This window comes from Notamacropus eugenii, chromosome 2, assembly GCF_028372415.1.
Source record: "Notamacropus eugenii isolate mMacEug1 chromosome 2, mMacEug1.pri_v2, whole genome shotgun sequence".
NCBI classification, from domain to species: domain Eukaryota; kingdom Metazoa; phylum Chordata; class Mammalia; order Diprotodontia; family Macropodidae; genus Notamacropus; species Notamacropus eugenii.
The window spans coordinates 67,769,643-67,786,519 of NC_092873.1; the positions used below are offsets into that span (position 1 = coordinate 67,769,643).

A 16,877-nucleotide genomic window follows, 5' to 3' on the forward strand; every position below is an offset into this window, starting at 1 on the left:
CCCAAGGAACACTGTAGCCAAATTTCAGAACTATCAGGTCAAAGAAAAATACTAGAAGTGGCCAGAAAGAAACAATTCAAATACTGGGGAGTCACAATCAGGATCACAGGATCTAGCAACTGCCACATTAAAGGACCAGAGGTCATGGAACATGATATTCCAGAAGGCAAAGAAGCTAAGGCTACAACCAAGAATCACTTACCCATGAAAATTAAGCATAATTCATCAAGGAAAAAATTGGTCATTCAATAAAATAGAAGGATTTCAAATTTTTATAAGGAAAAGATCAGAACTAAACAAAAATTTGACTTCCAATAGCAAAACTCAAGAGAAGCATAAGCAGGTATAAAGGGAAGAAAAAGCATAAAGGATTCAACAGAGCTAAACTGTTTACAACCCTATATGGGTAGATGATTCTTGTAATTCCTAAGAACTGTATCATTAATAGTACAGGCAGAAGGAATATACACAGCACAGGGTATGGATATAAGGTTAATTTGAGGAACTGACATAAACAAATTGAGGGAAGAGAAAGAGGAGTGCAATGAGTGAAGAAGGAAGGGAGAATAGAGTAAATTATTTCACACGAAGAGGGGCAAAATACCTATTCCAGTAGAAAGGAAAATGGGAGGGTGGGCAATGAGCATCACTTGAACCTTACTCTCATCAGCACTGATTCAAAAAGGGAGTGATATACACAATCACTAGAATATAGAAATCTATCTTACTTGACAGAGAAGTAGGAGGGGAGGAGATTAAGTAAGGGAGGAGGTGGTAGGGACTGACAGAAGGAACGGTTTATCAGGAAAGGGAGTAGACAGAAGCAAAACACTAGTGAAGAGGGAAAGGGTGAAAGGAGAGAGAGGACAAACAAATGGAAGAACAGGATGGGGTGAAACACACAGGTAGTAATCTTAACTGTGAATGTGAATAGGATGAACTCTCCTGTAAAATGGAAGCAGAGAGCAGAGTGGATCAAAAACCAGAATCCTACAACATGTTAGAAATACTCTGCCTGTCAGATCAATGGGGAGGGGAAGAATTCATGACCAAACAAGAGATAGAGAACATTACAACATGTGAAATAGATAATTTTGATCATATTAAATTAAAAAAGCAATTGTGTAAACAAAACCAATGCAACCAAGATTAAAAGGAAAACAGAAAGCTGGGAAATAATCTCTACAGGAAATGTCTCTGATAAAGATCTCATTTATCAAATATTTAGAGAACTGAGTTAAATTTATAAGACTACAAGCCATTCTCCAATTGATGAATGGACAAAGGATATGAATGGGCAATTTTCAGATGAAGAAATCACTGTTATCTATAGGCATATTAAGAAGTGCTCTAAATCACTTTTGATTAGAGAAATGTAAATTAAAACAACTCTGAGATACCACCTCACACCTATCAGTAAACGTTGGAGAAGATGTGGGAAAATTGGGACACTGATGCACCGAGTTGTGAACTGATGCAACCATTTCGGAGAGCAATTTGGAATTATGACCAAATGGCAACCAAACTGTGCATACCTTTTGATCTGATAATACCACTGCTAGGCTTGTATTCCAAAGAGATCGTAAAAAAATGGGAAAGGACATATATGTGCAAAAATATTTATAGCAGCCCATTTTGTGGTGGCAAAATACTAGAAATGGAGGGGATGCCCATCAATTGTGGAATGGCTGAACAAGTTGTGGTATATGAATGTAAAGGAATACTATTGTGGTATAAGAAATGCTGAATAGAAGATTTCAGAAAATTCTGGAAAGGCTGATACAAAATGAAATGAGCAGAACCAGGAAAACATTATACACAATATCAGCAACGTTGTGTAATGATCAGCTATGAATGATTCAGTTCTTCTCAACCACACAATGAACCAAAGTAAGTCCATAGGACTCAAGAGGAAAATTCTGTCTGTATCCAGATAAAGAACTGATGGACTCTGAATGCACATTAAAGCATTTTACTCCCTTACCTTATTCTTTACTGTGTTTTTTTCCTTCTGATCTATTTCTTCTTTCACAATTGTGACTAATATAGAAATATTTTTTTGCACAGTAGCACATGTATAAACTAAATTAAATTGCCTACCATTTTCAGAAGAGGGGAGGGGAGGCAGGGGGGAACTCAAAAATGGGAACTCATTTTGGAACTCAAAATCTTTTAAAAATGATTGCTAAAATTTTTCTGAACATGCAACTGAAGATAAAGTAAAATATTATTTAAAAAAAGAAAAGTTCCACTGATTTCTATGTTTTCTAATATTTTTAATGGGAATGAATAATGTATTTTTTCAAAGTCTTTCTGCATCTTTTGAGATAATCATGATTTTTGTTGCTGTTTTTATTGATAATATCAATTTTGCTTATAGTTTTCTTAATATTGAACAAATTCTTTATTCTTGGTATAAATTCCATCTAGTTATAGTGTATAATTTTTTTGATATATTTCTGTAATCTCCTTGCTAGTCTTTTGTTTAAAATTTTCGTATCAATATTCATTAAGGAAATTGTTTTATAGTTTTCTTTCTCTGTTTTTGCTTTCCCTGGCTTCAGTAACAAAATTATATTTATGTCATAAAAGGAATTTGTTAGGACACCTTTACCTATTTTTAAAAATACTTTATATAGTGTTGGGACTGATTGTTCTTGATGTTTGATAGGATTTTCTTGTGAATCCATCTGGTTTCAGGAATTTTTTCTTAGGGAGCAATGGCTTATTCAATTTCTTTTTCTAAGATAGAGTTATTTAAGTGTTCTATTTCTTCTTCTGATAGTCTGGGTAGTTGATATTTTTGTAAATATTTATCCATTTCACTTAGATTGTCAATTTTTCTAGCATATAAATGGCAAAACAACTCCTACTGCTTTGATTTCCTTTTCTTTGCTGGGACAATTCACTTTTTTTCATTTTTGATACAAGTAATTTGGTTTTCTTCTTTCTCTTCTAAAATCAAATCTATCAATAGTTTATCTATTTAATTGTGGGTTCTTTCATAAAACCAACTCTTTTTTTTTATTTCTTCAGTGTTGTTGTTTTGTACTTTTGATTTTATTAATCCTTCCTTTGATTTTTTTAGGACTTCCAATTTTTAATTTGTTATTTTTCTAGATTTTTTTAGTTGCATGTCCCATTCATTAGTCAGCTCCTTCTCTCTTAATTGATTTACACATTTAGAGATATAAATTTTCCCCTAAGTATTACTTTGGCTACATCTCACAAAATTTTGGATGTTGTCTCATCATTGAGATTCTTTTTAATGAAATTATTGATTTCTTCTATGATTTGTTCTTTGACTCATTCATTCTTTCAGATTTAATTATTTAGTTTTCAATTAGCTTTTAATCTATGCTTCCATGACCCTTCGTTAAAATGTATTTTTACCTCATTAAGGTTGGGAAAGAGGGCATTTAATATTTCTGTATTTAGTTATGAGTTTTTTATGTCCTAAAACATGGTCAATTTTCGTAAAGGTACTATGTACAGCTGAAAAAAGATATACTCCTTTTTGTCCCCCTTCAGGTTTCTTCAGAGTTTTATCATATCTAACTTTTCTATGATTCTATTCATCCCCTTAACTTGTTTCTTATTTATTTTATGGTGAGATTTATCTAGTTTTGAGAAAGTTGAGATCACCCCCCAGCATAGTTTTACTATTTCCTCCTGTAATTCATTTAACTTTTCTTTAAGAGTTTTATCGCTATGCCATTTGGTGCATATATGTTTAATAATTATATTACTTCAGTGCCTATGTTCCCTTTTAGTAAGATGTAGTTTCCCTATTTATCCCTTTTAATTATTTTTTGCTTTTGCTTTTTTTTTTTTTTGCTTTTGCTTTTTCTGAGATCATGATTGCTACCCTTGCCTATTTTACTTCAGCTGAAGCACAATATATCCTGCTCCAACTTCTTATTTTAACTCTGTATGTGTCTCGCTATTTCAAGTGCATTTCTTTTAAACATATTTTTGGATTCTCCTTCCTTATTCATTCTGCTATCTGCTTCTATTTTATGGGTAAATTCATTCCATTTAGATTCACAGTTATAATGACTAACTATGCCTTTCTCTCCATCCTATTTTCTTACATTTATCTCTCTCTTCTTCTCCTGGCCTTCCTCTAAAACCTTTTTGTTTCTGACCACTGCCTTTTAAAATCTATTCTCCTTTTGATCTCCTCTCCTTTCTTTTATTTCCTTTCCCTTCTACTTCCCTGTTGGGTAAAATAGACTTCTATTGCCACTTAAGTATGTATATGTAATTTCCCTTTTTGAACCAATTCAAATGTGAGTGAGGTTCATGTGTTACCTGCCCCCTCCCCACTATTTTCCCTGCCACTGTAAAAACTCTTCCTCACTTGCCTGTTTTGCATGAGATAATTTCCTCCATTCTTCCTCTCTCTTGGCCCCTTTCCCAGAGCATCCCTCTTTCTCACCTATCCATTTTTTTACATCATCCAACATATTGATTCATTCCCACACTCTCTATGTGGAATCTTTCTAACTGACCTAATAATTATAAAGTTCTTAGAAGATGCATGCATCATCTCTTCATATAGAAAGATAAACAACCTCCTGGATTAATTGTGGGGATCCAATGAGATAAAATTTGAGGGTCTTGCTTAGCACAGTGCCTGGCACACTGTAGGGGCTATATAAATGTTAACCATTGTTATTATATAGTATAAATATATGCAGAATAGGTCTAAAGAAATGTAAGATTTAGGAAAGGGTCAGGTATTTGGGGAAATTTTTTCATGTAAAAGCTGATAGCTGAACAACATCTTAAAGGAAATTAGGGACTTTGTAAGTTTAACTTCATTAAGTCTTTTATGATTTCACTTTCATGTTTACCTTTTTATGCTTCTCTTGAGTCTTGTATTTGAAAGTCAAATTTTCTATTCAACTCTGGGAATATTTAAAAGTCATCTATTTCATTAAATGTTCATCTAGCCCCCTGCCCCCAAAGGTTTATACTTGGTTTTGCTCTGTAGGTTATTCTTGGTTGTAATCTCAGCTCTTCCTCTGGAACATCATATTCCAAGTTCCCTTCTGATTTAAAGTGATAACTGCTGAATCTTGTGTTATCCTGACCATGGTTCCATGATATTTGAGTAGCTTCTTTCTTGTTGCTTGAAGCATTTTCTCTTTAGACTGGGAACTCTGGAATTTGGCTATAATATTCCTAGGAGTCTTCATTTTAGGATCTTTTTCAGGTGGTGATCAGTAGATTCTTTCCATTTCTATTTTATCCTCTGGCTCTAGGGTGTCAGAACAGTTTTCCTTGCTATTTTGTTGAAATATGGTCTCTAGGCTGTTTCTTTGTTCATGGCTTTAAGGTAGAATCCCAATCATTCTTAAAGTATCTCTCCTTGATTTATTTTCCATTTTTTTATGATGAAATATTTCACATTTTCTTCTACTTTTTTTTTTATTTTACTGTTTCTTGATGTCTCTTGAAGTCATTAGCTTCCACTTGCTCAATTCTAATTTTAAGGATTTATTTTCATCAGTAAATTTTTATATGTCTTTTTCCATTTGGTCAATTTGTTTTTTAAGATTTTATTTTCTTCAGTATTTCTCCCTCCCTTTTTTTTCTTTACCAACCTATTGTCTTTTCATAATTTTCTTTCTTTGCTTTCATTCCTTTGCCTAATTTTTACCTGTATCATTCATATTTGATTTTGAAAATCATTCTTTAGCCCTTCCAAGAATGCTTGTTGGGCTCATGTCCAAGTCACTTTTTTTTTCTTCTGGTTTAACTTATGTCGAAATTTCACAGAAGAGGAAACTGAAGGCCACAGAGTTAAAAGTGCTTTGGTGAAGGACACACAAGGAGTAAGCAGCAGACTTTGGATCTTTGCTCAGTTTATCAATACCAAAGGCAGCCTCCTTTGAACTAAACTGTATTATATTGGCTTTCAAAGAATCACTTAGTTGACTCTGGGACTCAGTTTCCCCATCTGCAAAATGAGTCTGGGTGGATGAAATCATCTCTAAAGCTCTTCCTGTCTCTAACACTCTATCTATTTAGCCATCCCCCTCTTCATGGCCCCGCTCAGGGGGAAGCTGGGCCTGATTGTGCAAACACAGATGGCTAAGTAACCTACCAGCAGGTGCCCCTAGCAATGGTTTCAGCCACTGCTTCAGTAGAATGTAGAGCCTTTCTAACAACTTAAAGGACTTTGGGCTAAAGTTGAGGCCTCAATTACACAAGATTTTAATTGGCTCCAACTTCATTTTATTGCTTATATTGCATGTCAGTAATTCTATTTCCCTTATTCCTATGAACTCTGCCCTTGGGGCAGGGTGATGGGGGTGTCTTGAGCAAGTTGGACTAGGGAAGCCTTCCAGTTAGCAGAGCTGCCAAACCTACATAGAACCAGAGTTTTGAGTCTAAAGGTTTCTCACCTTAGAAATCATCACCTAGGCTCCCAGGCAGTATCCAGTAAAGACAAGGGTGACAAAGGAGTGGGACAGAGATGGGGAGCTGGCAGACTAACAGTGGACCTGAATTGAATAAGTCACAGTATCTCATTTGCACTGAGGTCTTTGACTCCTGATCCAACACTCATTGACTTGACTGTTGGCAAGGTCTCTTCCCCATCCATGACCCTATGGTTTTGCACACAACTCTGGTAAACTTTCACCTTGGCCTATCTTTTACCATGGAGGAAGTTTATAGACTTCATGATTCAGAACTGAAAAAGGCCTGAGAAACTGAGTCCACCTCCCACTCCCATCTTGCAGATGAGGAAACTGAGGCTGAGAGAGAGGGTTAAATTACTTTCTGATGGTCAGCTAGTAAGTGTCTGAGGGAAGGATTTACTCTGCCATCATGCCACGATGCCCAGTTGGCTTTGCCAGGAATGAGAGATTAACCAGACCAACCCAGTGCTGTTCCTTTCTATTTTTTTCTGCCAAAAACATTAAGAAAAACATCTGCCCTTTACTGTGCTTGGTATATTCCTCTGCCTCCCTCCGCCTGAAATCATTTCTAGATGTACTGAGCTCAATTCCTGCTGAAGATGCTCTGGCCAGACTGAGGGTCTCTCTCACACAAACACAGGCACATGCCCAGGCAGATGCAGGCATACACACACACAGAGGCACACATAGACATAGATGTACACATGCAGTTAGACACACATGAGGCAGACACACACCTCACAGCCATCCGCACAAGCACCAGCACAGACACTGTTCTGGTAGGACACACACATGTGCACACCACCACCACTCCCAAGCTCATACACACATACACGCCCAGGCATAAATACGAGCAGGGACCCCTGTGCTCACGTACCTATAAAGACAGCCAGATGATGTCTCTGTAACAGAACAGTGTACCTAACTGCTCCTTCCCCTGCCCTTTCTCATCATCTTGCCCCTTTTCTCTGCCCTATACACTTTGATCCTGCTGTGCTAGCCTTCTTACTGGGTCTTCACGCATGATACTTCATCTGCCAAGTATCCCCCACCCTCCCCTCCCGGGCTACTCCACCTCCTCATTTCTCTGGTTTTTCGTCAGGTTCTAGTTAAAATCCCACCTTCTACAGGAAGCCTTCCCTCACCTCGTTTCATACTCCTGTCCTCCCTCATGGGTCAGCTCCAAATTCTCTTGCTTGTACATAATTGTTTGCATGTGTGAGTTCGAGAGGACAAAGGCTGGCTATGGCCTTTCTTCGTATCTCCAGGGCTTAGCACAGTGCCTGGCACACAGTTGGTGTTTAATAAACTTTGTTGACTGCCTGACACACACCGGGCAATGCTGGTTCCATGCCCTCTCCAAATGTCTGATCTTTTCAAAGTAACACATGAAGTCTCCTGCTGGTGCTCCGATGGTGCAGTTACCCAATTCATCTGCCTTGCCCAAGGCAAACTTGTGGCTGAACCGTGCTCCTCCTAGATGATTAAAGACTATTTGTGCTCAGTCAGTGGGCCCTGATTAGTACATGCGATTAGTCAATCATTGACGAATGCCATCATTGTGTAAGATGGGCACCCTCCCTTCATTCTGGCAGCTTTCCCTCCACTCCCTTCCCTTGCTAGGCTTCCCTGGGACTCAGAAGGCCCACAGAACAGGGAGCTTCCTCCGCACTTCTGTCTCTAATGGCTTCTCTCATTCAGCCTGGCGGTCTCCTTCCTCTCTGGACATTTCTCCTGCTGGTCGGTGGCTTGACTGAGGCAGGCAAGCTGCTGGTGGTGCCCATGGATGGGAGCCACTGGCTCAGCATGGGTATGGTGGTGGAAGAGCTGCATCAGAGAGGACATGAAGTGGTCTTAGTCATCCCCGAGGTGAGCTGGAGGCTGGCAACATCGGCCCCATACACTGTGAAAACCTATAAGCCTTCTTACAGCTTGGAAGACCTCAACAAGGCGTTCCTGAGATTTGCTGATAACCAGTGGGACAATATAAATAAAGGCCTACTCTTAATGATAGCTAACCAAAACACCACAAAGTTCTTTGACTATGTTTTTTCCAACTGCAAGAGTCTATTTCAAAACCTTGAGCTGCTGCAATACATAAAGGAGAGTGCCTTCGATGCCATCTTGTTTGATCCTTTTGACATGTGTGGCTTTATTTTGGCCAAGTATTTCTCCCTCCCATCTGTGGTCTTCACACGGGGGCTCTTTTGTCATTACCAAGATGAGGCAACCCAGAGCCCAAGCCCCCTCTCTTATGTCCCAAGAGGACTCACCGCACTCTCAGACTCCATGACCTTTATGGACAGATTCTGGAACTATTTTGCCCACCTTCAGGAACTGTCCCTGTGCCCTTTTTTCTTCGCAACCATCTTGGATTTTGCCAGGGATGTTCTCCAAAGGCCCATGACCTTGAAGGAACTGTATGGACACACATCCATCTGGCTGCTGAGAAGTGACTTTGTCTTCGACTACCCCAAGCCCGTTATGCCCAACATGGTGTTTGTAGGTGGCATCACCTGCCATGAGACAAAGCCCCTGTCCGAGGTGAGTCATCTTCTCTGTGCACAAAGTGTCTGGGTTTGGGAGGAAGAGGAAGGCTTTCTAAATACCTTCAGTTTGCATGTATCAGTCATTTCCTAATAATCATCATCATCATGTAGTGGTCAAAATAGGGAAGATTTTGATCAATCAATAAACATTTATTAAGTGCCTACTGTGTATCAGGCACTGTGCTAAGTTCTGGGAATACAAAAGGAGGTAAAAGGCACTTTTAACCTTCAAGGGGCTTACAACTTAATGAAGTTTGCAAAATACTTTACAAATATTTCTTCATTTGATCCTTACAACTCTGGGAGTGAGGAGCTATTATATACATAGATGAGGAAACTAAGGCTGAACATAGTTAAGTCATTTACCTACAGTCATTCAGCTAGTAAATAGCAGAGGCAGAGTCTGAGTCCTGGTCTTCTTAACTCCAAGTCCAACCCTCTATCTGATTAATGGTCATTTCATTTGTTGAGGTTTACGTTAATCAGTAGAGAGGGAGCATGGCATGCTGGATAGGGGGCTGCCCTCCGAGGGAGGAAGACCTGGGTTTGAATCTCACCTCTGACATATATGTCCTGGCTGTGTGACTAGCTGCTCAGCATCCCCAGGTAACTTGCTAAGCAGAGCTGTGGCTCCTTTGCAGGCTGGGAGAGTTTTCATTTTGAGAATTCCTTTCATCCATAAAACAACGTTAGAGGATATCCTGGAGGCGGGGATCCATCAACTCTGACCTGGAGTTGAGGGCCATTTCCAGCACTTCTATTCAAAGCTGATCCAACTCCCTGTTCTGTGGATCACGTGCTGGAGGCACAACAGGCTTGAATATTCTTTTGAGTATTGTGCTTAGGCTTTTGTCTGGATGATAGGTCCATACATTCCCAATGACAGCCCTCAACTAGTGAGTCCAGTCAAGCAAAAGAAATCCCTATGCTAGTAAAGAGGAAGCATTCAGCCTACTGATGGCGTTGTTCAGTTGTATTCAACTTTTCATGACCCCATGTGAGGTTTTCTTGGTAGAGATACTAGAGTGGTTTGCCATCTCCATCTCATTTGACAGATGAGGAAACTGAGGCAAACAGGGTGAAGAGAATTTTCTGGGGTCACACAGCTAGTAAGTGTGAAGCTGGACCAGAACCCAGGAAGAGGAAGAGGAGTCTTCCTGACTTCAGGCCCAGTACTTTATTGACTCTGCCACCTTGCTACCCCAAATTTGGTGGTTAGGCAATACTTAATGAAAGAGAAAACCTGAGAAAAAACAAAGATCTAGTTGTGCTCTGTTCCCAGTGCCTAAAAGTGACTAGATTGCTCTATCTGACACAGAGTGGGGCTGTAGAGGGGCTGAGGGGCAGCATGGAGCTCCTCCCTCTTTGTACCAACACATATATAAACTTAGAACCTTGGAGAGGTGCCTGGGGTACTCTCAGTCAGGTGAAATACCTAGCCCCTGGTCCCCTCTATATGCTGTCTTCCAATTAGAATAAATGTTTCTTGAGGGCAAGAATTGCCTCCTTTTATTACTGGATCCCTGGTACATGATGTTTGGCATATAATAAGGGCTTCAAAAATATTTTCTCATTTATTCATTCATTGCCCAGGATCACACCATTGGTAGAGGTCAGAGGTAAGCATTGAGCCAAAGTTGTCCAGACACTGAAGCCAGGCCACTACCTCCCCAGGTTCAGGCTACTTCTCTTTTTGATTTACCAATATTAATCTATCCCATGAATATGAAACAAGGAGAGAAGAGATAAATGAAAGCAAAGTAAGTTGGCTGGCCTAGGAGTCAAGAGAACTGGTTGTTTCTGGCTTAGCCACTGACAGGCAAATGGGCATCAGTTTCCTTCTCTATAAAATGAGGGGGTTGGACACAGAGCAAGGAAAGAGCTCTGGCTTTGGTGTCAGAGGATCAGGGTTCAAATCCCAGTTCTTTTATTTACTACCTAGATCCCTTGGACTCATGACTTAATCTCTCAAAGTTTTAGTTTCCCCCCCTGTAAAATGAGAGATTTAGATCAGAGAAAGTTGTGTCTTCTACTGCTGAATCTACGGTTGATGAGGAGCTATGTGGCCTCGGACAAGTCGCTCCCACTCTCTGATCCCTAATTCTCCTCTGTTTAAAACAAAATGATGGGGTTGGAGTGAATGATCTCCAAGTCCCTTGTAGGTCCTCCTGTCTCTAAAGGTTAGCTTGCCCTAAAGCGACTCAGCAGCTCATCCTGGTCCGGTGGCTTAGACAAACCATTTTGTTTTACTTCCCTCTGGAGATCTTCCCTTTTGGCCAAGTGAGGAGAGCATCTGTGAACAAGGAGTCCGATTCCCCTCGGGCTTAGGAGTGGGTGCTGACGAATACAGGCACAATTGAGGTGTAGGGTCTCATGCCTTAGCTGACTGTCCATTGCAGCCTCAAACAAGTGAAACTTGCTTTTTTGTGTCATTGGCTGGCAAGGCATGGAAGCCGTGATTCACGCCTTCCTCCTCTCATTCCTTGGCCAATCTTGGAGGCAAGGTCTGTGGATGATGGGGTCCCCCTGGAGTGACCAGGGCTCTCGGTCCCTTCCTGCTCTGCCAGTCCATGGGTTGGGCTCTCAAGTCCCTGCTGGCTCCATCTTCTCTATGTCTCTGAGCAAGGAAGAAAGACTGAGAATGACCGCTCTTGACTATGTCTCCCTCAGGTCTTGCGGATCCCTTCTAGGCATCATATCTCCTTTGAGTTCCACACATCTGAAAAAGGGAAATTTAGCCCCTTTTGGAAACTGTTCAGTTTAACTAAAAATGTGATATGACTCCGGGACGATGGAGACATTCGTCAGAGCTTCAGCAATCCCCCACTTTTCCGGAATTATTGTGAATAGATAATGGGGAAACACTGCATCTTATTGAGCTGGAGAGTGACATGCTCAGAGCTCAGTTTGATTAAAATCCCTTTGGCAGATGCAGTAGATTAAACTAGCACTTCTTAAAGTCTGGGTCCTGACCCCTTGTGTGGGGGTAGCGAACAATCTTGCAAAGGTTTCTGAACTCAGAACAACGAAAAATTAATTCAAAATCAAACACATAATGGATCCGAGGTATTTCTGGCAGATTTGCCCGTGTGCATCACCCCACTTCCCTTCAGCCTTGGTTCTGAGCTCATAACATGCTCTCTTTGCACTCACCAGGCACACTGTCACAACACAACGCCAACTGAATGCTGCCAGAAACACCTGGACTCAGATTCAAAACTGCTGTACGTTAGGAATTGCAGTGTTTTTACTGTATAGACAAAATTCTTAAAGGAATTTTGACCTGGGATTAGGGCAGAATTTCCAATGACTTCTGAAATGGCCCTAAACACACTTCTGCCATTTTGTATTCTGTATTTATGCAAGGTGGCATTCTCATCATTGACAAGTAGAAAATCAAAATCTCTATCAATTCTGCAAAATGTTAAAAATGTTCTGTGTCCTGTGGTATCCAATATTCCACCAAGATTTATTTCTTTATGGAAAAATAAGCATGCACATCCACTTCATTAGTATGCAAATTTGCTTTCATCTTTAATAAATGGTAAAATCACATGTATACCAAAGAATTGTTTTGAAATACATTTTGTTATGATTTATCATCAGATGTCTGATTTGTATACCTATTTTATATACCTATATATATACCTGGAGTCGGGTAAAAATTTCTCAGGAGAAAAGGGGTAGAGAGGGATAAAAGTTGAAGAAGCCCTGGATTGCAGAAGGGAGAGTCAAGGCAGGGAGGTTTATTAGGATGTAATTAGGCGTGTCTGGCCTCCTTCCTCATCTTTGCCCCTTAGCATCTCCAGTTCCCTTCAAAGCTATTTCCTTCAAGCACCATTACCTACCTTCACAACTAGCCTTTCCCTTCTATAATAAAATGACCTTTTATATATTTCTATATATTTGCATATATAGAAATATATTTTATATATGTCAGGATATACTTATATGTGTACATGTTGTCTCCCAGATAAGATGTGAGCTTCCTGAAGACAAGGATCACTTCATTCTTGTTCCTTTCAACTTTAAATCTATGATTCTATGAGTTGGATTTGAATATTGACTCTGCTATTCATTATCTGTGTGACTTTGGGCAAGTAACTTTAAATGGAGGGAAGGCTGAGCCTCATTCTCCGTATCTGTAAAATGAGAGGAGGGGGAATTAGATGGATGCTGGCTGAAGTCCTTTCGTGCTTTGGATCTATCGTCCTATCAACTGACATTAAGCATCTCTTCCTGTTAGAAGAAAGGCCCACATTTTTGTCCACAGAAGCTCAGACAATTTCTCAAGCTTAGAGGGACTGTGAACTATCACTGATCTTTTGAAGTCCTGTGTTTGAGGTATGAGTCTTGGAAGCCTTGGCAGAAAGAGGAAGAGGATACAATGTTCACCCCCTTTCCTTGGCCAAACTGGAATAGCTTGAGGTGAAATTTTTTGGAGGGGGAGGAAGAAAAGAAATCAATGATTAACCATTCTTCCTCTCTCTAGTTGCCCTTACCATGTATTTATCAGCATCTCATTTTTTTTAGCTGTGTTATAGTTTTGTTCAGTCGTTTTCAGTCATGTCTGACTTTTCATGACCCCATGTGGGGTTTTCTTAGCAAGAATGTTGAAGTGGTCTGCCATTTCCTTCTCCAGTTCATTTTACAGATGAGGAAACTAAGATAGAGTTAAGTGATTTGCCCAGGGTCACACAGATAGTAAGTGGCTGAGGCTGGATTTGAACTCAGGAAGAAGAGTTTTCCTGATTCCAAATCCAATGCTCTATGCATTGGCTATCAGTTAGACATATCTAAAAATGATACATACCAAGGACTTCACCATCAGTGGAAGAGTTGAAGATTAATATGGACAAAGGTTTTTTGAACTGTGTTGGGGTGGGGGAGGATTTTTGTGTCTTATAAGTAATTGGACTAAAATTTAGTGGTGGGGAACTGGAGGGCCACGTGTGGCCTTGAAGCTACAGGATCACCACCTCATGTTAAATCCATGTTCTTAGGGGTTTCATTCATTCAGGCAAATACTAATCATAAATAGGGTGAGATGCTTCAGTTCCCTTTGACTGAACACATTGCAGGGAGCCATGGTCATCAATGAGTAACTCCAGGGTCAATGTTTAAAGTCTTCTTTAACTGCTAAATCTAGGCTTCTTTTGTCTCACTTACTCTAAGCCCAGTGGGCTCCAGGAATCTCCATTTCTAGGGAAAATGTTTCAGTGGGAGTCTCTTGTCTTCAAGTTCTTCCTGCCATTGCTTGCCTTGGCTACTGGGGACAAGCTGCTGGTGGTGCCCATGGATGGCAGCCACTGGCTCAGCTTGCTTCCTGTTGTGGAGCAACTCAGCCAAAAGGGCCACGAAGTGATGGTCCTTCTGCCCCACACGAGCTGGCAGATGTAGAGCCAGGACACCTTCACTGCTAAAACCTTCCAGGTCCCATACACAAAAGAGGAGCTCAGTGAAGCCCTGAAGGTCTTTGTGCTGGCCAATCTCCAGAAGCACTCATGGCTGCTGGCATTTGTCAAGATTTTTCAAAGTGTAGGGCCAATTGTGAAGCTTACAGAGATTTCACGTGAGTGTTTGCTCAAGAGCACTGAGCTCCTCCAGGACCTGCAAGAGAGGCACTTTGACACCCTCCTCACCAATCCCCTGTCAGGCTGTGAGACGATCCTGGCTAAGCATCTATTGCTTCCTTCCATCTATCTCATCCCAGGGGGCTGCTGAGCAGCGGGCACTACAGCTCATCCCAGTGTCCCAGCCCACCTGCCTATGTCCCCAGACTCTTTTCCATATAACCTTCCCACAGAGGCTGGCCAATGTCTTCATCTCCTCCATGGAGCATTGGTACTGTCACTACTTGCACTCTGCCTTTGACAAGCTCGCCTCAGAGTTTCTTCAGAGGGACGTGCACGTCAGGGACCTTTTGAAGCAGGACGCTATTTGGCTGTTGAGATACGATTTTGTTTTCGAGTTTCCTCAACCAGTCATGCCCAGCATGGTCTTTGTTGGAGGCTTGAACTGCAGCCCGAGTAGAAGTCTGCCTGAGGCAGGCTCTTTCTTTGTTCAACAGGAACTTCCAGGATGTGGGGGAAAGGAAAGAGAGGAGGAGGCTTCCGTGGTCTCTTTAATGACCCAAATCTGGGACTTTGAAGGAATCACTTAGCTTCTTCAGAGCTCAGGGGACCCCACTGGTAAAGGGAGAGAGCTGGCTTCCACGATCTGTGGCTTGGCATTTCGTCTTCTAAGACTCGAATTGGTCACATGTTCCCCCACCTCCACCATTCGTTTGTAAGCTCTCTGAGAACAGCACTTGTATGACATTTAACTTCGTAGACTCAAGACCCTTCGTGTAGGGAGGATCTTTTTTGTTGAAGGAGTAAAAGATGGCAGATTGGTTGTTTTTCTTTGGGGGGAGGGATAAGTGATATTGACGATCTTTTCCTTCACTTGGAATCTGTCTATCTTTGAGATATCCAAGAAGTCCATCTCTGAGAGGGTCTTATAATCTTTACATTGTGCTACCTCCGGTGCAGATTTTTTCTTAGTCTTTGATCATGGACTACCATGGACAAAAATAGATAGAGAGTTAGAGAGAGAAAGACAGCTGAATAAATAAAGGAAGACCTCTATCACATGAGGTGGACTGCTACAGAAAACTTATGGGAGGATGTTCAGACACAAGTCTTATAAAATGGGCAGATATGGGTGAATTACAATTTGATTTTTGTTGGGGAACTATAGAATCCATGAGGTCATAAGCCTAGTGAGGCCTTTGATCAAACTTAGAGCCTTTTCCAGCCTCTACGGCCTGAGAACCATGTCTCCTTCCTCACACAGTAATTTGAGGAGTGTGATGGCCCCACCCTGTAGGTAGTACAAGTGGCAGTTCCCTTTTCTCAGTGTCTTCTGAAGGCCCTTCTAACTCTATACCTATGATCCTAATTGATGAATTTACTTTTGTTCATTTCTCCTGTTTCTGACTTGACAGTCTATTTATACTGGTCAAATGGGAATTGCTGTGATGGTTTCTACCATCTTGGGTCAGTGGAGGTCCTTGAGCTATGCTTTGAAGGAAGTTAGGGATTCAAAGAGATGGAGGTGAGAAGGGGAAAAGAACTTCACTTGGGTAAAGGCACGGAGGCTGAGAGTGGATGGTCCCATCTTGGAGACATATAGCAAATCACTAAAGGCAAAAGGAAAAGGCTTTGGATTGGCGAGCCCTTAGCATCCTAATTTGTCAGTAATAGACAATCAACTACCCTCATATCAAGCCTTTTACAAAATGTCAGGGTCACTCTGTCCATTTCCTCTTGATGTCGGCAGCCTTGAACAGTGAGAGCAGATCTTCTCTATGAGCCTGAGGCAGAGCAGAATCTCCAAGAGCTCAGTTAGACTTGTGTTTGAAAAGCCATTTGGTTGGTTTGCTGGTTTTCTAAAAGACTTTCAGCAGCAATAGAGGGAAGAGAAGTGATTTAATGTCTGATCATGTTAACCCCCAAATGTCCCAGCTGCTCTCTGCTAGGTGATGGTCAATCAGTCAAGAAGCATTTCTCAGGTGTCCTCTTTGGGTGAGATCAAGTCCCCTTCCCTCCTTTGGTAGCAATCAGAGGCCAAAGAAGAGGATGGCATCGCACTGGGATGGCTCACAGTCATCACTATTGCCTCTACACATTACTATAGAGCAATCCATTTCTTTTTCTGCAGCCTCAAGCAGTTCAAACAGGTTATTTTTTAACAAAGAAAATATTTTGTGCAATAAGTTGGACTACCATGAGTGCCCTGAGCAGAGAGCAGTAGATGACAGGAAGGCAGGTTGAGTGGATTTCGAGCCAAGTATCCACATTATCCATTCCCACTTATCTCAGAGCTGTGCCTGGCAAAGACTTTTGGGGAT

At 41.0% G+C, this 16,877-nt stretch overlaps 1 protein-coding gene across 2 annotated transcripts in view; it reads left to right on the plus strand.

Moving 5' to 3' along the window:
- LOC140525374 (UDP-glucuronosyltransferase 1A6-like) overlaps nucleotides 1–16,877 on the plus strand; it is a 148,061-nt gene that overhangs the window by 8,501 nt on the left and 122,683 nt on the right. The window contains exon 2 of one of the 2 annotated variants that reach the window (XM_072640729.1): nucleotides 8,136–8,978. In XM_072640729.1, coding sequence (XP_072496830.1) covers nucleotides 8,136–8,978 — 843 coding nt within the window. Of the gene's footprint in view, nucleotides 1–8,057; nucleotides 8,979–16,877 lie in introns of those variants that run through there. The other variant, XM_072640739.1, reaches the window with a different exon arrangement.